This window comes from Papio anubis, chromosome 7 (genome assembly GCF_008728515.1).
Source record: "Papio anubis isolate 15944 chromosome 7, Panubis1.0, whole genome shotgun sequence".
Classification (NCBI taxonomy): Eukaryota; Metazoa; Chordata; class Mammalia; order Primates; family Cercopithecidae; genus Papio; species Papio anubis.
In genome coordinates this window covers 59,397,883-59,424,749 of record NC_044982.1, presented here as the reverse complement: position 1 = coordinate 59,424,749, position 26,867 = coordinate 59,397,883, and the positions used below count along the sequence as shown (strand labels likewise).

Sequence of the window (26,867 nt, the reverse complement as noted above, 5' to 3'; positions counted from 1 at the left end):
CAAGCAGGAATAAGTGCTTGTTAAGAGAAATCTTAATGGCCTGAAATATTCATTCAATAAATGGACTGATGTTTGCTCCTATGGAACATACATTATGATGTGGATGTAGTCAACAAACAGTTACATAATTTCTGGGTTTGACAATATTCTGAAGACAATCTCTGAGAGATGACATATATTAAGATTTGTAGAACAAGAAAAGGCTAGTCATACCAAGGCCAGAGAAGAGGATTCCAAAACTAGAATTTTCTCTTTTACCCCTAAGTTCCTCCAGTCACCTCACTTACACCATAGGCCCAGAGAAAACTGACAATACAGTGAAACACTGATTTTTTAGTGTCAATAACTCCCTACCATGACTGACAGGTCAGAGGAAGGATGCTAGGTCCTTCCCCTTATGTCCTCATAAGACCTGTCCCCTTATGTTATATTGGCATCGACTCAAGTCTTAATACTGAATTATTATGAATAAAATATTTTAAGCATTACTTGTTTACAAAAAAACAGACTTGATTAGGTCTTTACTCATCCTTTCTTCTTTCTCATATTCCATTCTTTTCCCCCAGATTCATCTCTTTCTTGCTTAATTCCAACAATCAAGAATTTTTTTTAAAAATAATCTTCGTAAGATCAACTTTTAGAATAGGAGTATTTTTATCATGTCCTCACAATTAAATGTACACTTATTTGCATGCAAAATTCTTTTTCAATGTATTTTATCTTTAATATTTTGAAAACATAACTCCATTATCTCTCTGCATGTCAAGTTGCACGAAGTTTAATGTCTATATAATTCTAAATCCTGTATAAATGATCTACTTTATCTCTATAAATAGCTTTTTAAACATTTCTGTACTTGATATTTTAAAATTCATTTAAATTTATCAGAGCATGTAAATTTCTCTCCCAATCTATTGCTGCTGTCATTCCATGAGCCACATCACTCAGAGGTCTAGCCAATATGGTTTGGCTGTGTCCCCACCCAAATCTAATTTTGAATTCCCACATGTTGTGGGAGGCACCAGGTGGGAGGTAACTGAAACATGGGGCAAGTCTTTCTCATGCTGTTTTCCTGATAGTGAATACGTCTCATGAGATCTGATGGTTTAAAAAAAGAGGAGTTCCCCTGCACAAGCTCCCTCTCTCTCTTTGCCTGCTGCCATCCATCTAAGTAAGACATGACTTGCTCCTCCTTGCCTTCCACCATGATTGTGAGGCTTCCCCAGCTACACAGAACTGTAAGTCCAATGAAACCTCTTTCTTTTGTAAATTTCTCAGTCTCAGGTATGTCTTCATCAGGAGTGTGAAAACGGACTAATACACTAGTGCTTTTTACTTTCTAATTTAAAAAATATGTTTTTTTTTTATTTATTTAATTTTATTTCTGCATTTGGTCTTTTACTTCCTTATGGGTTTCCTGCTAAGCAGATATTTATTCTTTTGGCCTTCACATCTCTTAACACTTGACTTATCTTTGTGTCCCCTACTGGGAGAGTTCCTCTATGATATCTTTCAAACTACTTATTCCTGCCTTGTCCCTATTCTGCAATTTAGTCTAGTAATGTAGTTATTTATATCAACTGTTATATTTGTATACCCATTGTCATCAATTTCTTTTCTGCAATGCTCTTTTTTCTTCTTCATGTTTTTTATATCCTTCCTGCTTTCTTTGAGGATGAAATTTTATGTATTTAAAACTCTTACTTTCTGTTTCTTAATACTCCTACCTAATGTGGAATAGATTATTCCATTTGTCTTCTTTCTTTCATAATTGTTTTGCTCCGGATTTTGCAGATTTTATTCCTGTGAGAGCCCTAATTGCCTTGTACCATCTATGACAGTAAGGATGACCTAGGCTCTTGCTTGTGTTCCTTCGGTAAAGAGAAGGAGTGCTTCAGGATGGAGAGATCTGGTTGCAGTATCATTTTTACCATTTCTATCTTCTCTTCCCTCTACTCTTCAGTTTTCTCCCTCCGGTTCTCCCAGTTTAAAATACTCTAGGTCCAGGCCCTGCTGTTATCTTAGGTTGGCCTGCCTCTTGGGTATGGTCTAGCTTGAGGCAGTGTGAATGGAGATGTGAGGAGAGGAAGAACAGTAGAAACTCTGAGAGCCAACCACTCTGGCTGCCCTCATTTCTATACACTGTCCATTCCAGCTCTGGTTCTCTCTCCATTTTTCTCCTAATATTTCAAGTTAGAATTGCTGCTTTTCTGCTCCTTGGTAATGTCAGGCAATAAGTCATCCAGAATAATACACAGAGCAGAAAAAGCTCACCTAAAATGCAAAGTTCTCTCTCAGACTAGCCACAAAATACTGTCACTGGCCTCATTGGCTCCAGCCTAATAATCTTACCACACTTCTCTTCCAACCAAAGCTCAGTTGTGCATTGATTACTTACTTTATCTCTGAAATCAGTCATCCTCCCCATCTCTGCCTTTTTGGAGGGGCACTTTTAATTGTTGTGTTACTCAGAGAGAAAGTAGCTTACCTATGGTTAAATCTGGAAATCTTCTCATCTTACATTTATATGATCATATTGCTTTGTTTTTAAAACACTCACATTGATTAGCTTATCAGATAATCCTAAAATTATGTGAGTCATGGGAAGCAGATTTATCATCTCCCATTCGACAGATAGAGGAAGCAAGACCACAAAGAATTACATTGCTTGTACAGAGCTAATCTGTTAGAAGATGTTAAAATCTTTCATTCATGGGAGAACTTTCTTTACATACTGACCAAGAATAAAAGACAGCTGTACCCACAACAGATTATCCACAAGAGTTCCATGTGGACTAGAGGAGTTCACGTAATTTTCTCCATGTTGTAATTTGATACTGTGTTTTTTTTTTTTTTTTTTTAAAGATTTTTGGGGCATATGTGTAGCTTTTTACATGGGTATATTGCATAATATACCCATGTAAAATTGCCTTCTAGTGTACCCATCATTCAAATAGTGAGCATTGAAATGTTTCCCAATGTGTAATTGTTTAACCCTCACCTCCCTTTCTCTTCTCTCATTTTGGAATCCCCAAAGTCTATTATTTCCATCTTTATGTCCATGTGTATTCATTGTTTAGGTCCCATTTATAGATGAGAACATTGGTATTTGATTTTCTGTTTCTCAGTTATTTCACTTAGAATAATGGCCTCCAGCTTCATCCATGTTGCTGCAAAGGATATGATTTCATTAATTTTTTATGGCTATATAGTATTCCTCATATATATATAACACATTTTTTAATCAAGTCACCTATTAATTGATACTTAGTTGGATTCCATGACTTTGCTATTGTAAATAATGCTGTGATAAATATACAAGTTGAGGTGTCTTTTTTATATAATGATTTCTTTTCCTTTGGGTAGATACTCAGCAGTGGGACTGCGGGGTTGAATGGTAGTTGCGCTTTAAATTGATCTTTAGCATTGCAATGCTTTAGTTTTAAGAGAGTCCAACAGTAGATTTTTGATAGTAACATTGCTCTGAATCTTTTATTGAAGAAATTACATGATTTTATAATGAAGAATATGAGTAATGCAAATAAATTAAGGAGCCATCAAACTGCTGCAAAAATGACAAAAATTTTAATTGAAGTTTTTATTTAAATATGATATGAAATATAAATACCTCGTCATATGTTTACTGGAGAAAAATAAATTTTTTAAAAAATTATATGAATTTAAGTCAAATATTAAGGTATATATTTTAGTAATAAGTGACAGCATTAACTTCATTAAGTGATACTTACATTTTTATCCCTAATTTTCCAGATTTTGCATGGACTGTCTTATATTTTATCTGGCTTGATTATTCAAATATTCCTTTATCATCACTAATAAAAGAGTCACTGACATGTGTCAAAAAGAGTTTGAACTATGTTATTCTTGGCTTCCTGGACCTCTGTTAGTTTATCTATCAAAGGAGGGTGATACCATCTCTTCTGTATATGTAGTAGGGTTGTTGGAGATGATAAGAGTATGTGTGGAATCACTCAGTAAACTACAGAAGGCTGTACATGGAATTGTTAGGATATATTATCATTTTCTACTTAAGGTTATTTTGCAATACAACTGCAACTCATAAGCTGGCTAAAATATTGGGATCCACTAGTCCACCTGTTATCATCATAAATAAAATTCTAATAAATTTAGCAAAATTCTGGCCTTGAGAAACTTTGATTTGACACTGAAATTTCTTGTCTTTTAGAGTTATCACAGGCAATTTTACTGGCAATTATTTTTCATTTTCAAAGTATATTTAGACTGCTCTTACTTCTGATAGTTATTAATGATTTTTCAACAATATTATTTTGCTCATTTTTAGACATTATTAAGAAAGAAATATCTAGCTGAATAGCAATAAATAAATAAATAAATAAATAAATAAATAAATAAATAAATAAATACAAACACTGCCAGAGACTAAAATATATTTTCTATCTGGTAACTATTAATTCAATCCAAAATTAGAAAGGAAAAAGATAAAACACTTTAGTTTTGATGTGTAGTCAAATCTCCTTTAGTAGCTGTTTCTTCTCACTTATTCTTCAGGAATAAGAAATGCTAGATTCCTCCAACATCTTGTTTTAGGTGATATTAAAATCCTCAGTCATTTTGAAATTCTTTATATACTGAACATGGAGAAATTGGTAGTTTCAATATGTCAATATGAATATTGTCATATGCCAAAAGGAAAACACAGGATGTGAAATCCTAGCTCAAATATTTCCAAACTAAAGGTGAGAGTAGCAGTTACAGGCAAAATTTTGCTTTGTAAAACCCTATTTGGCAGGATTAAGGAAAGGGATTAAACTCTGAAGGATTTCTTTAGTTAATATTTCAATAGATATAGCAGTTTCATTCCTATGTAGGCTATGTTCAAAAAGGACTCCCAGTGGCAGGAAATGCTGGTACTTGTGGCAGAAAGACCCTAAGATGACTCCCAATGATTCCTGTCTCCTGTTTTTCATATCTTTGCATAATTCCTTCAGTGTCAGGGAAAAACCGTGACTTCTTTCTGATTAATAGAATCTAAAAACTGTGACAGAATGTCACTTCTGTGATTGTATTATGTACATAAGATTCCAGTTTAGCAGACTGGAGCTAGAGATTCTTCTTGTGGGTTTGAAATAAGCAGCCATTTTTTAGAAGCCCATGGGACAAACTATTGAGGGCAGCTTCTAGGACCTGCAGGCATATTCTAGGGTCTCAGGGTAGGTCCAGCAAATAGCCAGCAAATGCAGGGCCTCTATCATACAACACAAGTAAATTAATTCTTTCCGTAATGTGAATAAGCTTGGAAGGTATTTTTCCCCAGCTGAGCCTCTATACAAGAACACAGCCCAACCAACAGTCTGATTGCAGCCTTGTGAGACCCAGAACAGAGGACCTACCTAAGCCATGCTTGGAATCCTGACATATAGAAACCGTGAGACAATAAATATGTTATTTAAAGCTTTTGACTCTGTAGTAATTCTTTATGCAGAAATAATAACCAATACAGCACCATCAATTTTATTATGTTTAGCATTAAAATATCTTGAGTCACTAATCAAACCTCTTATCATCTATCTTTTGAAATTATTCTGAGACTCGAAATGTTCATGGCTCTGAAAAAGGGGTATAATAGTGTTGGTGCAAGGTTTACACAGATAAAACTATAGTTCAAGGATTCTCCTTGGCAATTTCATTTTAATTTCATTGTACTATTTTCAATAAAGGCAACATATATACACACACACACATATAGTATATATATGTATATATACACACATATATGTGCATATATATAATGCAATTTAATCTTCTTAAAATAAAATATATGCCCACAACATTAATTGACAGTGAAGAAATATGATTATTTTCAATATCCAACCAGAAAAAAATGTGTAAAATTATTGGGAAGTGTCCTCAAAAAGAAGAAGCATGCTTCACTTTTGGAGGAAATGTGGAATTAATAGCTGCAATTTAAGTAGTCAGAGTTATAAGATGTACCATTTATTGACGGTGGTTGAGGATTAAGATGGAAGAAGCCTGAATTCCCAAGGACTTTGTGGAGCAGAATCATTGTGTTACTTTCTGAAATGATACATCACTTAACCTGAGTGAAATAATTTTCTAGACTGTTTAAATAATGGTTAAGCCATGTTTAAATCCTGGTTATTTGGAGTTTATTTACATGTTCAGAGAGAAGCAGTTACAGCAGTAATCATGAATTTGTGAAACATAAAATATTATCACAGCCTGCACCTGTGTATTTGGTTGAAGAACAATGATCGACATAACCCTAGTAAAGTCATATGCAAAAGTCACTATAACTGTAGCATAGAGATACACAAAAGGCTAGTATTTCAGAATAAAGAAATACGTGAAGAAAGGCAGAGTCCTACAAATGTGTGATGATTTGGGAGAAGCAGCATAGTCACATTTGAATTGAATTTGGAATAACTGGTAGAACTGAAGTAGAGATTATGCTACATATTTTATTTGAGATATTAATGAATGCTTTGAAGAATTATGACAGTGAAGAACTTGCATATCATCCTCTAGGCAATGAACAGAATCAACCTTTCTCACTTAAGATAAGCTAGGTTTTCTAGGAAAATAAAGCCCAACAATATGAAAATTTCAGAGATCAGATAAAAGGAAACTGCAATGTCTCAGAAGAGAATATAAGGCTTAAGAAGTGCAATAGATATAAAAACAAAATTACTTCAAGATGCTATGCACATGTAAAACTGGCAGTTTTTCAGAGAAAGTTTTTATTGTTCTCTTTTTGATGTTTAATCTTGTACCTCACTCTTAGTAAGTAGACAGGAAATACTTGTTAAATACATTCCTGATTGTAAAAAACAACTCAGTTGAGAGTACATATTAGTGGTTTTATACTCAATTATTATTTATGGCTATGCAATAAAAAATCTATTTTATATATACACTGTTACCTTTAAAAAAAAGAACACTCCTTTAGTATCTTTCATTTAAAAGAATCTTAAAATGTCTCCATTGATAAAATTCCTAAATGTTTTACAAGTCTAAGTATATATAACTGTGTACATGCACTTTCTGGAAGTTAGAAGGGCATTCTATCTCCTGGATTATATAGGGAACATTGATTACCATTTTATTTTGCTCTTATTTTCTTTTATCTAAAACCATGTAATAAATGCATATGCTTAGACCATTGCATTTAAGCAACTAGACAAAAAAGCTAATATAAAAATTATGCTTTTTTCACATTATTTATTGTCTTGCCTGACTTGTCAAGAAATCTTAGTCTCCTGACACCCATAAACATTTCAATAAAAACATAATGTCAGAAGCAAGTCTGTTAAAGTGAAGAAATATGAAGAAAGTGTAGTTAGTGGGAACATAATTAGAATAGCTTAGAGCAAACATCTTGATTGCTAAATATTTAGGAATATCAATTAGAACAATTTGAAAGGCACAGATAATTTAAAACTTTACAAATAAACACTGCATTTGGCTGCAGATTACCTGGGTCTTCATGTTCAAAAAAAGAATAAAAGTGCATCTTCATTAATCTGTGGTGCTGTCAACAGAATCTACCAGTAGATTCTGTCATCTGGTTTCTTACATAATCAAGCTGCTGGAAACATCTTTTCTCTGCTATATTATGTAATGGGCATAACATTTCAATGTTGAAGCATCCCTTGTGGTTGGTTTAAGCCAATGTGTAGCTTAAACCTACACAATCTACTGATGTAGGTGACCTGAGACCTCCCAGGTTGATTTTCCGCACTGCTTGCCTCTTGCAGTTGTACACTTGTTCCAGCTGGCCTTTTAGGTGGCAACAGCAACCCCTTCTTACAACTTTGCTGAGATATAAGACACATGCACCCATGTCTCCAGGGTCTAGCCTGCTTAGTGTGATAAAGCTGAGGACAGTTGACAAAACTGTTCTATTCATCACGTATAATTTTTAAGAGAGGGGTTCTTTGAAATAGTGAGTTGTAATGTGTATTTATTATCTAAGACTGCCATAACAAACAGCCACAAACTGGACGGCTTAAACAAACAAACAAACAAAAACGATCTTCTCCCAATTCTGAAGGCCAGAAGTCTGAAACCAAGGTCCTGGCAGGACCCTACTTCCTACTTCTGTAGAGACTCTAGGGGAGAATATATTCCTTGCCTCTTACAGCTTCTGGTGGCTCCAGGGGTTCTTCAGATTGTGGTTGCATTACTGCATACTCACATTGCCTCCTCTTCTCTCTTAAAACTCCCCCTGCCTCTCTCTTATAAGAATACATGTTATTGCATTTGAGACCCACCCAGATAATTCAAGATAAGCTCCTCCTCTCAAAATCCTTAACTTAATTACATATGTTGCCTTGTAAGTTAATATCCACAGTTCCCAGGGATTAGGACATAGACTTACCTTTTTCAGAGGGCACTAGCTAGCTTTCTAAAATATATATGATTTATTTTCAACTTAAGCCATCCTTTTACTCTCTCTGTATTCACTTTTTTTCTCATTTAAAAATTATTTTCAGAAATTTTCTTTCATTGAATCATTAATTCTTTTGTTCATCCTTCATCTATTTAATCACTCTAGAGTTACTGGTTTTCTTTTCTAGATCAAGCAATGTGATGGGACATAATGGGGTATAACATAGAATGATATTCAGTCATGCCATGAAAAAATAAGCCCAGATATTTTGAAGTATTGAAGAATATGTTTTTCCAGAGTTAAATATTGAGACATTTTGAATCTTTGATAAACTGAAATGCATACTCCAGTTAAATCCTGTGCTGTAATATTATAGAACTATTAAAATGGAAATATTTATGTCTACATATTAATATATAAGTAATATAGATAATACTTGGAATTTCAAATTTACAAATGGGCTTATTCTAATAAATCAATATGCTACATTAACCTTTAGAACTTGTAATACATAGCCCATCGTAGAAGATGAAAAATGGCATCTGGGTTTCTACTAAAGCTCATGAAGCTCACTTAAACCACATAAAACTGCTGTGACTTCACCATTAAAATATGAATACATAAAACGTATACAAATGCAAAGTATTTTTTAGTATTATAGTTAATTATCTTTAACATAGATAGTATACTACAAGCTAGGCTCATCACAGTTTCCAAAATACCTTGGCTTACTTTCTTCTTTTTCCTAGCAGGAAAATATTCTCACACCTCTTCTGACATCTAAGTGAACACAACTCTATTCTTTTAGCCCCTTACTTTAACATACATCATAAACATAGAATTTTAAAAGAAGAAAGAAAAGAGGAATAATCTTTTAAGATTTCCTGTGAGTTAATACAGGTATAGATGTCATTGTCTTTTAGTTTGATTCTACACATTTTGGTGTATAGTTAGATCAAGTCTACTTTGGGATGACTATACAAAATTCATGGTAAGTGGAAGAGTAAAATAATTGTAAAAAATAAAATTTAAAATGTTTTTAGTTAATTTGAGTCTCAGAAGTAAACAGCATTATCTTGAAAGATTTGTTTTGTGCATTAAAAATATATGGATCTTTGTATACTTCTATTCCATGGCTCTCTTATGTTAGATTCAAAATTTTGAGTTATGAGAAATTCATAAGGAATACTAATCCTGATATGCTTTAGTAGATGAACTAATTGGTGTTTCAAAGTTTCATCCAGACATCTGATATGCTTTCCTAGATTAGACTAGCTAATATTACATTTCAGAAAGCAAAAATGGCTAAAGGCAGTTCATAATTAGAAAGTTCCCTCACAAGTTAGAAATTATCACTTATAATTTATGCTATTAATAAGTTTTAAGTCTGGAACATTTTAATCACTTTTATGACTTCTTTTTAGATAATACACAATGTCTAGTTTCTTTTTTTACTACTATGAACATTTCAACTATTACAACTAACTACCTATGACAAAAAAAAAAATGAGGAGTATTTTCTTTTAATGCATTCCTAATTTGTCACTCAAAAATAATGTGCAGTATATAGATTATAAAAACAATGTAAATAATTACATCAGTCATAATACAGATGGAATGTTTAAAAGACAATGACATCAAAAGTCAATACTTCTCCCTAATTTACTATCTGTCAGATACAACTCTACTGCTTTTTCTTGAAATATTTGTAAACATATGGCCAGTCAAAGACAAAATTGAAAGTTATCATATATTGAGAGGTAGTAAATAAATACATACATGAATAAGCAAATAAAAGAAAAAAAATTCTGGTAATAAGAAAACCAGAGCAATTATCTATTCACATGAGATTTGAAAAGAAAAAAAAATTTGCAACTTGATCTAATTAAAGCCAGCCAACACCACAGTATGCAGTATGTCTCATTATTACTGAAATACTCTAAATAACTGATATGGTTTAGCTCCGTGTCCCCACCTAAATCTCATGTGGCATTGCAATCCCCACATGTCAGGGGAGGGCCCTGGTGGGAGGTGATTGGATCATGGGGGTGGATTTCCCCCTTGCTGTTCTCGTGATGGTGAGTGAGTTCCCATGAGATCCGATAGTTTAAAAGTGTGTGACACTTCCCCCTTCACTCGCTCTCTCTCTTTCCTGCCACCATGTGAAGCAGGTCCTTGCTTCGCCTTTGCCTTCTGCCATGATTGTAAGTTTCCTGAGGCTTCCAAGTCATGCTTCCTGTTCAGCTGGCAGGACTGTGAGTCAGTTAAACCTCTTTTCTCCATAAATTACCCAGTCTCAGGTAGTTCTTTATAGCAGTGTGAGAATCGACTAATACAATAACCTACCTCCTCCTCAGTAACTCTACTAGAATTCAGATAAACTTCTATGTAATTTTGTAGGCCCGTGCACCCTTTATACTATTAAAATAAATTTGACTTAAAAATAAATGTGTAGAAGCTCTAACTTGAGTAGTCAAGCTGTTCTATGCTCCATTGATTTACAAAGTGTTTTCATTCTTATATTGGCATAGCTCTAAACTCTCTTGATCTAAAAAAACAAAACATATAAAAAGAAAATATCTGGAATCCTACCTGTTACAAGAAAGCTGCATCTCCCAGCTCCAGCTTCATTTATGATGCTACAGTTATAAACTCCATAGTTTTCATTGGAAAGACTCTTCACAGGGTACTCTGTGTATTCCTGAGAGTCAAATTGACCCGTCCGTAATAATTTATTGCCCAAGCGCCACTCGTAGGTCAGCACTCGTATTGGATAGGCTCTCAGTACTCTGCAGCTCATAGTGACACTTCGATCCTGTCCTTGCCGGATTTCCAAGAATGCTGGTTCCACTGCAGGGGGATCTGTAGAAAAGATATGTAAAAACAGATGAAAGATGTGACTTGCAATAAGCCAAAAGCTACTCTTATTAGAAGAAGCCATTTTTAATAACACATGCAGCAATAGAGGAGGAGTGTGAGAAGTGAATGAAGAACACATTTAAGCCCAGAAATTTTAGCTTGGGTTGGGAAATGTGATTTCCTGAGGGTAGGAAGTAAATGAGTCTCCTTGCTTTACAAATGCATTTGCAGGTGAAACTACTAGAGCTGACTGATCCTTCTTACCTCTTTCAGCAAATATTTTTAAACTTACCTATTAATTCTAATATTATCAATATTCTCCTCTTTTCTTTTTTGTTTGGGGCCCTTTGTTTAAAAGTGGTAAGAATTCCTTTTTTAATGTAAAATGAAAAGATTCCTCCCTTCATTCACTTCATGGTCTGATACCGAAGGCAGCTATTTAAAAAGCTAATTTACAAAACTGTATGAAAAATTATTCTACAGTGCTAAGTAAATAAGAATTGAATGACAGTATGAGAGTTGACCAGGCAAATATGTTACAAAAATGATACTCAGTTGTGTCTTCAAGAATGTACAGGGAATGGTCAGGTGAGTAAGCAGTAAGAGAAAGTATTCCAGGTAGAGAGATGTGTATATTCAAAGGTACAACATCTGAAGAGGAAGGGATGTTCAGAGAAATGCAGATGGATTAGCGTAGCTGATGCACAAAAGAAGACCATAAGCGCTTGGGGGGAAATAAAGATGAAAAGAAAGAGACTCTATTCAAGGAATGCATTTTCTTGGTATTGAGGAGATCTTCTAAAATTTTTAAATAAAGGATTTATATGATCAAATTAATTTTTTTTTTTTTTTTTTTAGGAAAAATATTGTGGTAGATAGCAAAAGCAGAAACCACAGAGGGAAGAGACGAGTTGCAAAAAAATTAAATCACTGGTGAAAGTCTGAATCAAGGTGAGGTCAGTGGGACCAAAAATGATGCCTTAGGCAATGAAGGGAATAATAGAGCCAGTCATGAAGACAGCGAGGAAAAGGAGAGGTAGATCGATGTATGTTTAATGTGTCAATTTTATGCATCTGTCAATCACACATCCAGAAGCAGTGTTTCTTCATTTCCAAATATATGCGTAACATTTTATTTTCTCTTTGCTTTTGATTTTTTGCTTAACTGAAATGTAGTCAGATAAAATAGTCCACGTTTTCAATCCTCTGAATTTGTTAACACTTGCTGTATGACACAATATACAAAAGATTTCTGTTCTTGGTGTGCTCGCTAAGAAGGAATAGTCTGCACTTTTGAAGTGTGATATGTATCTATTGGGCCGAGTCTAATATCGAGGAGTTGTCCAAATCATCCATATAGTTGTTTATTCATTTATTTTTTGCCTACTTATTCCAGTTGAATTAATTCAGAAGAGTATGTTAAACTCCTCTAAAAAAAGTTATAAGTTTTAGATACCTAATTTAAAAATTCTCCTTGTAGTTCTGCCTCCGTTTTGCTTGACCTGTTTTGAGGCTATGCTATTAGGTAGATATGAATTTAGAACTGGTTTATGTTGTCCATGAGTTGAATATTGAATATTTTATCACTATAGTCTCTTTTGTCTCCAGCAATGCAATATCTATATATATGTGTGTGTGTGTGTGTGTGTATATGTGTGTGTATATATATATACACATATATAGTCTAACATTATTATAGTTACATTGGCATTTATTTTGTTAGTATTTGCATGTGATATTTTTCCATCCTTTTAATCTTATACTTTCAATATCTTTATAAGTATTCTTATTCTTATACTTTCAGTATCTTTAAATTTTACAAGCATCTCTTTTAAACATCATGAGCTTATGTTTTATTTTTTAGGATATTTTTAAAGTCTGTCAATCGTTTTTTAACGCAGAGCACTTATTAGCATTTTATTCATTGACATTTACTGTAACTACTTATTTTGTACTTTTATTTTATTGCATTTTTGTATTAAATTTACTGTAACTTATTATTGTGTACTGTTTGTTTTCTGCTACTTTTTATTGCCTTCTTTTAGATGGATGGATTACATTATCATTCTGATCTTTTTGCTGCTACTACTTGAAGATTTATTTACTCTGTTTCTATTATTCCGATTATCTCAAAGCTTGCAACATGCATACTTAAGTTATCCAAAAACATCAATCAATACCCTTATTATACTACTGAAGAAAACAATAATCTAAGAATAATTTATTCCTTTTATTCTCATTCTAACATGTGTTAGTGAGTCATGAATTTCAATTCTCTTTTTTTAAAATAAAAAGTCTATTGTACATAGCCGGGCTTGGTGGCTCACGCCTGTGAGCCTCCCAGCACTTTGGGAGGCTGAGGAGGGCGGATCATGAGATCAGGACTTTGAGACCAGCCTGGCCAACATAGTGAAACTCCGTTTTTACTAAAAATACAAAAATTAGCCGGGCATGTGGCGTGTGGCTGTAGCCCCAGCTACTCAGGAGGCTGAGCCAGTCGAATCGCTTGAACCCAGGAAGCAGAGGTTGTGGTGAGCTGAGATTGCGCCACTGCACTCCAGCCTGGGAAACAGAGCTAGACTCTGTCTCAAAAAAAAAAAAAAAAAATTATATTGTACATTATAGTATAATATTGTATACCTATAGTATTTTTAAAAACGTCCAGATATTTGCTAGCTTATTTGCCCTTCATTCCTTCTTTCATTGTAGACTTTCCATCTGTGACCACTTTCCTTGTGTCTGAAGTTATCATTTCGATCTATCATATCTTTAGTGAACTCTTCGATCATGATTTTCTAAAAAATATATTTTAGTTTGTGGGGCTGGGAAACCAAGAGCTCTTAATGCTATGCCCAAAGACTGAAGTTCTCTATAGGAAACCATACACATGCAATAGTGTTATGTTTTCCTGAGGAAATCCAAGACTTAGCCACTCATAAGCATGCAATAATCCATGACTAGTGATGTGGAGAAGTAAACAAAGGTCCCAAAGTGTATGTATATATGCATTTATGTGTGTGTGTGTACATGTATATGTTATATACATACACACATATACATACATATATGTATATATACATATATGTGTACATGAAATATAATTTTCATTTTTCATATGTATATGTGTATATGCACATATACACATATGTAGAATTTGCGTGTACATATACATATATAGAATTATACATATTATGTATAACATACATATATGTATATATAAGTTAAAATACATATATTTTAATATTTTATATATACATATAAATATGTTTTATATATACCTACATGTATGTGTATATATATTTAATGTTTTATATATACATATATGTGTATGCATATATATACACACACACATATTAAACATTAAAAGGTATTTTCTCTGTAGGTTGTCAGGCTTTGTTCTTTCAGTGCACCATTATATAATTCCACTGTCTTCAGATGGCCCTTGTTGGTGTAAAGAGGTCAACTCAAAGTCTTACACTTTGACATGAATGTCTTTTTTTTCCTCCAGCCACTTTCAAAATATCTGTGTCATTGCTGTTCTGCAGTTTCAATATACGGTTCCTAGGGATGGGTTTCTTTTTCACTTACGGGTTTGAAATTTGTTGGGCTTCTTAAATCTGTTAAGTTTGGTGTCTTTCATCTGAAGTAATTTTGGAAAATTCTCATCATTAGTTGTTTAAATAACACCTCTATTTCCTTCTTTATATCCTCGTTAGATGATCCTGTTCATTCTGTTTTTGATGTCTTTTAACCCCTTTTCAAATTTTCCACTTGTTGATTTTTCTGAACTGCATTATGAATAAATTCATCTGAACTAATTCAGTTCATTAATTCTTTCTCCAATCCTACTTAATATGTAAAATATATATTGTGTTTTTAATTCCAATAATGTATACTTCATGTATTCCTTTTCTGTGTAGTTATTTTGTACACCAGCCATACAACTTTTTTGTATGTTTCCACTACCTGAAAAAGTAGTTAAGCTTATCTTACACTTTTGTGAACAAAGTAATTGTTTTATACTGCCTGATAATTTTTTTTTTTTTTTTTTTTTTTTTGAGGCGGTCTCACTCATATCCTGGGCTGGGGTGCAGTGGCATGATCTCGGCTCACTGCAAGCTCCTCCTCCTAGGTTCACGCCATTCTCCTGCCTCAGCCTCCCGAGTAGCTGGGACTACAGGCACCCGCCACCATGCCCGGCTAATTTTTTTATTTTTAGTAGAGATGGGGTTTCATCGTGTTAGCCAGGATGGTCTCGATCTCCTGACCTTGTGATCCACTCACCTCAGCCTCCCAAAATGCTGGGATTACAGGCGTGAGACACCGCACCGGGCCACTGCCTGATAATTTCAATTGAAGTTTTGAGGAAGTTTTTCTGTTGGTTTTCTTTCGAAGTACTGTCGTCCTGTGTGTTCTTGATTACTTGCGATAAATTTGATTCTATGCTATTCATTGACCTTTAAAAATATTTATAGGATATTTCAATGACTAAAATGATGGTTTCTTTCTCCAGAGAAAATTTGTGTCCGCAGGCAACTATAGACATCACTGTCTAGGATCACATTTAAGTGCATGACCTCAGGCTAATTTGAATTATCAAGTGACTTGAATTTGAGTTAAAAATCCATATAAAGGTCAACTATCAACTATAATTTCAAGAATGGATTACCACATCATCCCATCCTGTTCATTTCAAAGTCACACATTTCTTGCACTCCCTTAGGAGTGGGAATGTGTAGATTGGGTTTACCTCTGCTTTACTCCTACCCTACAGATATAATCCTTTGAGTTCCAACTTCTTGGTAGAAAGTTCCACCAACAGATCCCTCCCCTAGTGAATACTCTGGGTTTGAAGTTCTGCACCTCTTGCCCAAAGATGCCATCAGAATTGAAGCTTAGATTTGTCCATGTTCAACAAATATCCTCAAAGCAAATGTAACTTCATTTTACTTCTTTCATTAAATTCGACAAAGTAATTTTTCAAATAAACATTTTAAATGTTTTTAAAATTAATTTTACAATATTGTCCAGAATTTTTAGTTGTTTACATTGGAGAGGTTTTACATAATATTTTGTCTATTACATGCCTAGAAGCATGTATCTAATTGTCAAGAGAAAATATGGATCTAAAACTCAGAAGAAAGGACTGACCAAAGGTTACAGTTATTAAGATAGCTCAGAGTGAATACAGATAAAAAATAAGTAAAATGCCAAATATGGACTTTATTCTTGAATATAATCACTTATGGGGTTAGAGAAAAATAAAAGCTTTTAAAGGAGAATAATCATAAACAATCAATGAGATGTGGGGATCCAGAGTGTTGTGTTACAAAAATTAAAGGAGCTGCATGTTTTAGAGAATATGAGCGGTCAAAAGTACCAAATGCTAGCAAAAACCAAGTTAAGACTGATGATATGTAGAATATATATTTTTTCTTTGAGAAGTTTAGTACCATTAAGGAATACAGTAAAAGCAGTTTTACTGTGTATTATACGTAATTTGGGTTTGGGGTATGTGAATTGATGGTTAAACTGTGGAAATAATGAGTGATAACTGTTCAAGAACACTGCCCATGATTTTAAAAGATAATTATTTATGTTGATTCTACCTTAAAATAGTTTAGGAGCTTATAAATTTGTCACTTTATCCACTACCACTACCATTGTTTCTCACATGGACTACTACAAATTCCCTGCAGTGGACTTGTAATAGGTCAATGTACTCCTTTTGTTCTCTCATTCTTCTGAGATTTTTCAAATGTGCGTTTAACAGAAAAATAAGCTCATGTTACTTTCCTGTTCAAAAAACTTTATGGACTCACCCCTGCTTGCTATTCAGGACTTCAAGGTCCTGCAAGTTCTGGCTCTGCCCATGTTCTCAACCATTCTTGTCTTGATGACTATGTCCCAAACACGTAAGTTTTCTTCTTGTTTCTACATGACAAGACTTTTGTAGACTTTAGACCTCTAATTTGTTCTTTCTGCCTGAGATGTTCTTTCCTTTGGTTTTTCAATAGCTCGCTCATTCTCATCATTCAGATTTTACCCCTTCAGAAAGCCCATCTTTGATGACAAGTTGGTAAAGTAACTTCTCCCATGGTTAATTTTTATTTATTATTGCATGTATTTTCTGCATATCTTCACTATTTGTTCAGATCTTGTTTATGTAAGCTCCATTACAAAGGGACCTAAAATTCTCCAATCATTGTTGCATCCCGTGTGTCCATCACAGTATCTGTCATTATAGTTGGTGATATATCATTATTCATTGAATAAATGAATACATGAGTGGTGTTAAAAGAATAAAGATGTATACATTTTCTTCAAAATTCCTCCCATCAAGACCTGGAGTTTACGTTTATTTCATTAAGCCTGGATGGGCTCTGTGATTATTTTCACTATTAGAACACAGAGCAGAAGTGATGCTGTGCCAATTGCTGGGACCAGGACACAAGTGTCTGGCAGTTCCACTTCCTATCTTTTGAAGTACCCACTCTGGAAGCTCTGAACCCCATGTAAAACTTCAACCTCTCCTCTGCAGAAACCATATGAAGAGGCCCAGAGACAATATGGAGAAGCAGAGGGCACAGTTTAGCTTAGACTTCCAGTTGTCCCCACCAAGGTTCCAGACATATGAAATCATCTTGGACATTACAGACCAAATCAGCTATCCACAGGTTAGAATTACTATGATTAGATATAATAAAATGTGGTTCTTTTAAGCTCTGAAGTATTGGAGTAGTTTGTTATACAGCAAGAAATAACTGAAACAGATGCCTTCTCTCCTTCAAAAGTTGAGTCTGACACTATGAGTGGAGTCAAAAGAACAAGGAGGCAAAACATTAAGGCACAGTTTAAGGGACAGTCTAAGTTGGTTCAGGAAGGAAATAATTCAGAAGGAAACTCATGGGGGAAGACAACCAACAGATTGATTTGCTAGAACAACTAAAAAACCTGAAAAGCAAATATATTGAGAACAAAGGTGTCTGAGAGCCAGAATGTTGCAGTCAATACACAGGATATTGTTGCAATTTAATAGTTCACAGGTAGAGAAGTTTGGAATGATTACAAAATCAAAGATATGATCATTGGAATGTAATACTGAAGTGGAGTGAAGATTAATGATACTAGAATCAAATTCTAATAAGTTAAGTGAATACAGTCTTCGCTCTCCAGTTATATTTGTATTTGCCTAACAAAGCTAAATGTGTTTGCAGCTATTTTGTTTCTTCTTATAAAAGGAGAAATTTCCTTTTAAGTGGAAGTAGTTATCAGTGTAATTAATTATACCTAATGGGAAAATATCCCCAAATGCATATTTACTTTTTTATAGATTATTTTTGTGAGAATTCTTTGAAAGTATCTGACTTAATGAATTATTACCAACAATGGGGGTTTTTCTAGGCTCTCTCTCTCTATGTCATTTGTCCACATCTGAAAGATTCAGCCCATTCAATTTTCACTGGCCAGTAAGGAAGAATGATAATGTTGGTTTAAAATTCTTCAAACATAGTCTATTTTCATACAGTTTAATAGAGTCTGAGTTGGAAAGCATCCCTAAATTAAAGGCTACCTAAAAGGTCTTTTATTTAAAAGACTGCCCACACTACTTTGATTCCAGGGTAGTTTCTTCACCTCAAAAAAGCTAAATAATACGAAACCAAGCACACTCATTATAGTGCACTCAAGTCTGCCAATGGAAATTTTCTCCTGATAGAAGGTTCATTTTAAGCATACTAGCTATTAATAGTTTGACATTTCATTCTTTGGAATATCCAGTGAGAAGGATAGGCCTTTGCAGTTATGATTAAATGTACAGTGTGAAAAATTTGAACATGATGAAAGAAAGCTTCAGGTGTTTAAAAAAAAGAAAGTTAGAGCTCACTATTCTGATAGAATCAGTTTTTTATGGCATAAAATTTATTCAGAATGTTATTATGAAATATTTAACATGAAGGAAATGAAATATATAGGAACATTATAAGAAAAATCTACTTAGCATATTCTGAAATGCTTAAAAAGTAGGATTTCTTAAGAAAAGTAGGTGCCTGTGTTTTGTTCAATTAAAATATATGATTCTTATAATATACTACTATATTATACAAGTTTTTCACTTATACTGAAATATCTGATTAAAAAGTCTATGAAACTACCACACTACATGTATACTAAAGGATGATGATTATAAAAACAAAAATAAAGATTATATTTCTTGATACTGAATATTTACTAAATGCTAGATACTGTATTAAGATATTCACGGCCGGGCGCGGTGGCTCACGCCAGTAATCCCAGCACTTTGGGAGGCCGAGGCGGGCGGATCACAAGGTCAGGAGATGGAGACCATCCTGGCTAACACAGTGAAACCCTGTCTCTATTAAAAATACAAAAAAATTAGCCAGGCGTGGTGGCGGGCCCCTGTAGTCCCCACTACTCGGGAGGCTGAGGCAGGAGAACGGCACGAACCCGGGAGGTGAAGCTTACAGTGAGCTGAGATCGAGGCACTGCACTCCAGCCTGGGCGACAGAGCGAGACTGTCTCAAAAAAAAAAAAAAAAAAAAAAAAAAGATCTTCACACAGATTATCTTTTTATAACAATAATCCATTTATAGAAGAAAAAGAGAAGAGGAACAGAAAAATTAAGCAAAGTCACCCAGCTAAAAAGTAGCAGAATAAGGAATCAAACAAGGCAATCTGATTCCACAGCCTATGTCACATTATTTCCAACTGCAAATACTACCAGTGGTTCATGAATTAGCTCTCTGCCTAAAAGAGGACTTTGAAAATCTTGCCTTACTGGTTATATAAAGTTGTCAATTAAAACAGAGGTTGACCTACTCACACCATCATTTAGAATTCACAAACTTGCAAAGGCAATAAAAGAAAAGTCATGCTTTGTGGAAAGCATCAAAGTATTACAATAAAACTACTAATTTAAAGAAAAATATTACAGAATTTTAAATCAAATTCAAATTGCAGTTTATATGGCAATGTACTTCATGTAAATTAATTTTGGTAGTACCCATATATTATAATATATACAAGTGTTTGTAGAATATGAAATGTCTGAAGGTAAAAGTGTGACCTTTCAAAGTAACTAAGGATTTTAGTTGTAATAAAGTCATTAAGTAACATGTGCCCAAAATTATTGATTTTAGCGTTTTCATTTTGTATCTACTGGCTCAAGATGTCCGGCAAGGTTTCCAAACACTCAGTTCTAATGTTCAAATCCATATAGAGATATCTACCTTATTTGGGAAGAATAATGCATGAAAATATCAGATTATAGGAAAATGTTTATTTGTGTGTATTTCTTAATAAGGGGATGAGAGAGTAGTTCATGCATTTTTTTCACAATATGAATAAAATTTTGCCTTTATTTCTTGAAAAACAATTGCCAGTTTCAATGAGTACCAGAAGTGTAGGCAAAGCAATAATTTTAATTTTAAAAACAATAAAAGATGTTGAAATAAATAATAAAACCTTCAAATTAATATTAAAAATATTAATATAACCTGTTTTTAAATATTTAAGGGAGTGTGAGACAATGGATGTTAAATATGCATAGGGCTGTCTTCAATCACTTACAGTTGAAAGAGGAGTTGAAACAGTCCTGTCTATTTGGAGGACTTCATGTAAGTACAGTCTTAATTATTTAACCATTAGAGGAGCACTGAGAAATATGTACTCATTAGAGTGATTTCCTCTCGAGCCACATCTTCCCAAGTCAAAAGCATGTCCAACCAAATACTTGTTGTCTGGTTCTTTGTTGGGATTAAAGTCATTTAAGGAAAATTGTGCTCTTAATTATTTACAAAAGCAATATAAAAGAAAATCTAGGAGTTAGAGTATTAGGTCAGTGAATTAAATTCTTCCATTGCCCATTAAAAAGAGTTAAATTGCTACAATTAATGTATGACAACCTCTGTCTCCATGAACATATAGAAGTGTTGGCGGGGTGGTGTCCCTGAAGAGAGCATGGAAAATCTGTACTTCACCTTCATCAGTCCTTACCTGCTACATCTTTTCTATTTGGCTGTCCCTGAGTTGTATTCACTACAGTTGTCCCCCCTTATCCATGCAGGATACATTCCAAGACCCCCAGCAGATGACAGAACTTGCAGATAGTATTGAACACTATATTTACTGTTTTTTTTTCCTTATACATACATACATACCTATGATAAATTTTCATTTATTAATTAGGCACAGTAAGAGATGGACAACAATAACTAATAATAAAATAGAACAATTATAATATACAGTAATAAAAAAATGTAAATATAATCCCTCCTCTTCTCTCTCAAAATACTATAAAAAGGAAAGAAGCTGCAGATTCAGGGAGTGAGTGACTGACCCCCAGGACTTCACAACCCCACCAATAACTTCAATAATCCTAAGCATGAGAAAACCCCTTGACTCTCTGGGGGCCTCAAGGCTAACACAGAAAGCTGCCTAGATATTATGTAGAGGAATTGCTCCTGAGAAGGAACTCATTCTGGGTCCCACATGTTTCTGAGACCTGAGCAGGTGCAACATGGTGCCATTCTGAGAGCTCAGTCCTCAAAGACCTGCGAACTGCCCTGGGGCTAACACTACCTCTGGCACAGCTGGCCAAGGTAGAAGGTGGGAGGCTGGGCACTTTCACACACCCTGAGGACAAATCGCCCTGATGCTGCTGCTGCAGGCTGTTATGGGACCAAGACAAGGGGAGATCACCTGCCCCACAGGTGCCTGCCTGAGCTGCTCCCACAGACAGTGGTTCCACCTTCTCCAGAGACAGGTTCACAGCACAGCAGGCCAAAATCTCTGAAGGTAGGTGTAAAAATTCCCAACAAAATATTACCAAATAGAATCCAGCAGCACATCAACATAGTACTGGACGTCCTGGTCAGAGCAATTAGCCAAGAAAAAGAAATAAAATGCATCTATATTGAAAAAGATGAAGTCAAAGTGACCCCTTTGCTGATGACATGATCTTAGGTCTAGAAAAATATAAAGACTTCATTTAAAAATTCCTAGATTTGGGCTGGGCGCAGTGGCTCACACCTGTAATCACAGCACTTTGGGAAGCCAAGGTGGGTGGATCAACACCAGCTTGGCCAACATGGTGAAACCCCGTCTCTACTAAAAATACAACAACAACAACAAAAATTAGCTGGGTGTGGTGGTGTATGCCTGTAGTCCCAGCTACTTGGGAAGCTGAGGCAGGAGAATTGCTTGAACCTGGGAGGCAGAGGTTGTAGTGAGCTGAGATCATGCTACTGCACTGCAGCCTAGTCAACAGAGCAAGACTCTGTCTCAAAAAAATAAAAATAAAAATATAAATAAATAAATAAATATCCTAGATTTGATAAATAAATTGAGGAATGTTGCAGGATACAAAATCAGCACATAACAATCAGTAGTGTTTCTATATACCAATAATGAACTAGCTGAGAAAAAAATCAAGAAAACAATCCCACTTACAATAGCTACAAAAAAATAAATAGGAATAAATTTAACAAAGGAGGTAAAAGATCGCTGCAAGGGCAACTACAGAACTGATGAAATAAATTAAAGAGGACACAAACAACTGGAAAGACATTCCATGTTCATAAGTAAGAAGAATTGATGTCATTAAAATGATTCTACTGGACAAAGCAATCTATAGATTGAAAGCAATCCCTATAAAAATGTCAATGTAATTTTTCACAGAATTAGAAAAAGAAAATAATCATAGAATTTGTATGAAACCAAAAAAGAGTCAGAATAGCCAAAGCAATCCTAAGCAAAAAGAGGAAAGTTAGAGGCATCATATTACCCAACTTCAAAATATAATATAATACAACGCCATGGTAACAATAACAGTATAGTATTCATATAAAAACAGGCATAGACCAATGGAATGGAATAATGAGTCCAGAAATAAATCCACATATTTTCAGCCAACTGACATTCTGTATAGGTGCCAAGAACATACACTGGGGAAAAGATACTATTTTCAATAAATGGTGCCGGAAAACTGAATATCCACATGCAGAAGAAGAAAACTGGATGTCCATCTTTACCCATGTACAAACCCAAGATGGATTAAAGACTTAAATGTAAAATTTAAAATTATAAAGCCAACTACAAAACAACATAGGGGAAACACTTTAAGGCATCAGTCTAGGCAAAGATTTCATGGCTAAGACATTGCAATCACTGACAACTATAACAAAAATAGACAAATGGGACTATATTAAATTTAAAAGCATCTGCACAGCAAGAGAAAAAACAGAATGAACTGACAACCTGCTGAATGGGAGAAAATATTTTCAAACTATTTATCTGACAAATGATAATGTCTAGAATATACAAAGAACCCAATAACTCAATAATTTTTTAAAACTCTCATTAAAAGTGGCCTAAAGCCATAAATAGATATTTCTCAAAAGAAGACATAAAAATGGCCAACAGGTATCTGAAAAACTGCTCAACATCACTAATCATTATGGAAAGCAAATCAAAACCACAATTACCTTACCAATCACTTTACCCCAGTTAGAATGGCTATTAAAAAGACAAAAAAAAAAAAAAAAAAAAAAAAAAAAAAAAACCACAAAAAACAAAAAACAAAAACAAAAACAAAAAAACAGATACTGGCGAGGATGCAGAAAAGACAATTCATACACTACTAGTGGGCATGTAAATTAGTACACCCACTATAGAAATCATTATGGCAATTACTCAAAAAAACTAAAAATAGAACTATCACAATCCACCAATCCCACTGGATATTTATCCAAAGGAAAAGAAATGTATATATCAAAGGGATATGTACCTGAATTTGCACATTTATCACAGCATGATTCACAATAGCAAAGATATAGAATCAACCTACGTCCACCAATGGATGAATGGATAAAGTAGCATATGTACACAATGGAGTACTATTCAGCAATTAAAATAAATGAAATCATGTCATGCAGTAACATGGATGAAACTGGAGGACATTATCGTAAGTGAGGTAAGACAGTCACTGAAAGACAAATACCACATATTCTCTTTCACATGTGAGAGATACAAAATTAGATCTTATGGAGATAGAGTATAGATAGATACCAGAGGCTTGGAAGGTATATGGGTGGGAGGAGGGGATAAAGATATGTTGATTGCTGGGTACAAATATGCAGTTAGATAGAAGACATAAACCCCAAAACTCGATAGCGGATTAGGGAGACCATAGGTAGCAACAATGTATTATATAATAAAAATAGTTAAAGGAGAGGTAAATAAAGAGGTAAACAGCTAAAAAAAAAAAAAAAAAAAAAAGCTAATAGAGCCATGTGTTACCTACACATAGAAATGATAAATACTCAGGGTAATGGATAGCCCAGATACCCTGACTTGATCATTACACCTTCTATACATGTAACACATCCTCATATGTACCTCATAAATATGTAAAATACATTGTTATCAATACAATTTTTAAAATTCTGTAGTATTTTTTGGACCACTGTTGACTTTGGGTTGTTGAAACAATGGAAAGTAAAACCTACTGTATAATAAACCTATAAATGTAATTAAGATGTTTTCTTGTGTTCCATGAGTTCATCGAGTCAACTATCAAACCTGAGGTGGCAGGGGTTGTCATAGGAACCTCAGAATCTATAGCTGGTAGGTTAGAAATATGGGTAGCAAACTGGGATTTGTGACTGGCATTTGAAATGGGGCCAATCTAGTGGGGCTGAGTCCTTTAACTTATAGTATGTATGCTACCTCAGGATATTTACTGTGAGAATTGAACTGAATTGCTGAATACCCAGTTAGTGCCGGAGAATTGGAGAATTGGTGTGGAAAACACACCAGGTATTTGGTGTCAGAAAGAACAAAGAACTGCCAATTAAGTTTTAAAATAAATCCAATTTATTCAGTAGAGAACTATATGAAAATCATCTACTTGAGAAAAGATATTGAGACGTTTGTAGGATCTGTCTGAATGTATATAGAAGAAAAAAGGATTGAGATGGCCAACAGTTTTTAGATTAACTCAGTATGATTATGCTAGCACATTTCACATACTTATTACTTCATTTAATATTTATAACAAATTTGTAAACTATTATCACTAGCTACATTTTATAGATAAGGAAATTAAATATGAGAAGTTACATTTTCAAGCAACCCATGCATTCCAGATAACAGGTTTAGATCCAAATCCAAATCACATGACATCAAAGTCCAAAGCTACACAACTCCTACAAAATAACATAGAAAAAAAGCTAGATGACCTTGGGCTTGGTGATAGCTTTTTAGATACAACAGCAATGGAATAATTACTGAAAGAAGTGGCTTTTAAGCTGAACTCTAATTGAAATTATTATTTCGTTGTTCTGCAAACACATGGTCAAGAACATGAAAAGAAAAACTACAGACTGGGAGAAAATATTTGCCAAGACATATCTAATAAACGATTGTTATTGAAAACATACAGAAACTCTAAAAACTCAATGATAAGAAAATAAATGACCTTATTTTAAAAATGGGCCAAAGACCTTAACAGACACCTCACCAAAGAAGAAAAACAGATGGAAATTATGAGGAGATGCTGTGCATCATGTCATCAAGGAAATGCAAATTAAAAAAATAAAATACTGTGATATGGTTATTAGAATGCCCAAAATCCAGAAGAATGACATCACCAAATGCTGGTAAGGATGTAGAGCAATGTGAATTTTCATTCATTGCTGGTAGAAATGCAACATGGCACAGCCACTTTGGAAAATATTTTGGCAGTTTCTTACAAAAGTATACATATTCTTACCATGTGATCCAGCAATCATAGACTTTAGTATTTGCTCAAAGGATTTGAAAACTTATGTTTACAAACAAACAAACAAAAAAACAACCAATATCACAGTGCAGTTAAATTCAGCTAGTAATTTTTTTGAGGAAGACTTGTTCAATAAAGGAAGTAGTGCATCAACTTACATTTTAATACAAACAACGTAATCCTATTGTGCAGCTTGTACTAAAAGCCCCTTTGAGAAACATTGACCTGGACTCCATGTCTTAATGAAATAATTGGTCAATGTTTAACAGACAATGCAGGAAGCTCTGCACGGAAGGCAAAACTGTCATGACAGGACTCAGCCTGCTTTGAAATTAAAAAATGAATGGAGATTTAGAATATATGCATTCAAAAATATAGCTATCAGTGAAATGTGGGCAGCTTTTTCTAAAAGGCAAAAGATTGTTTCAGCTAAAGATGTTTCAGGTAAAATGAAACAAACTCCAAACTAACGGTATCCAAATTGTAAAGAAAAAACTAAAATTACCTCTGTTTACAGATGATAGAAAACTATGTAGAAAACCCTAAAGGTTCCATGTTAAATAGTTGTTATAACAAATAAATCAAAAAAGTAAGCAAGCAAAAAAGTCAGCGTACTAAATCAGTTTCATTTCTTTCTTTATTATTATTATTATTATTACTACTATTATTGGAGATACAGTTTTATTCACGATCATAGCTCACTGCATCCTCGGACTGCTGGATTTAAGTGATCCTCCCACCTCACCCTCCCAAAATGCTGGAATGGCAGGTATAAGCCACCACACCCAGCTAATC

The 26,867-nt window shown here is 34.1% G+C and overlaps 1 protein-coding gene across 3 annotated transcripts in view; it reads right to left on the bottom strand.

Annotated features, from left to right (window-relative positions):
* Window positions 1-26,867, bottom strand: part of MDGA2 (MAM domain containing glycosylphosphatidylinositol anchor 2) — an 840,045-nt gene that overhangs the window by 101,101 nt on the left and 712,077 nt on the right. For all 3 annotated transcript variants that reach the window (XM_009211479.4, XM_009211478.4, XM_003901752.5), the window contains one exon: window positions 11,006-11,275. In XM_009211479.4, the coding sequence (XP_009209743.3) occupies window positions 11,006-11,275 (270 nt within the window). The remainder of the gene's footprint in view (window positions 1-11,005; window positions 11,276-26,867) is intronic.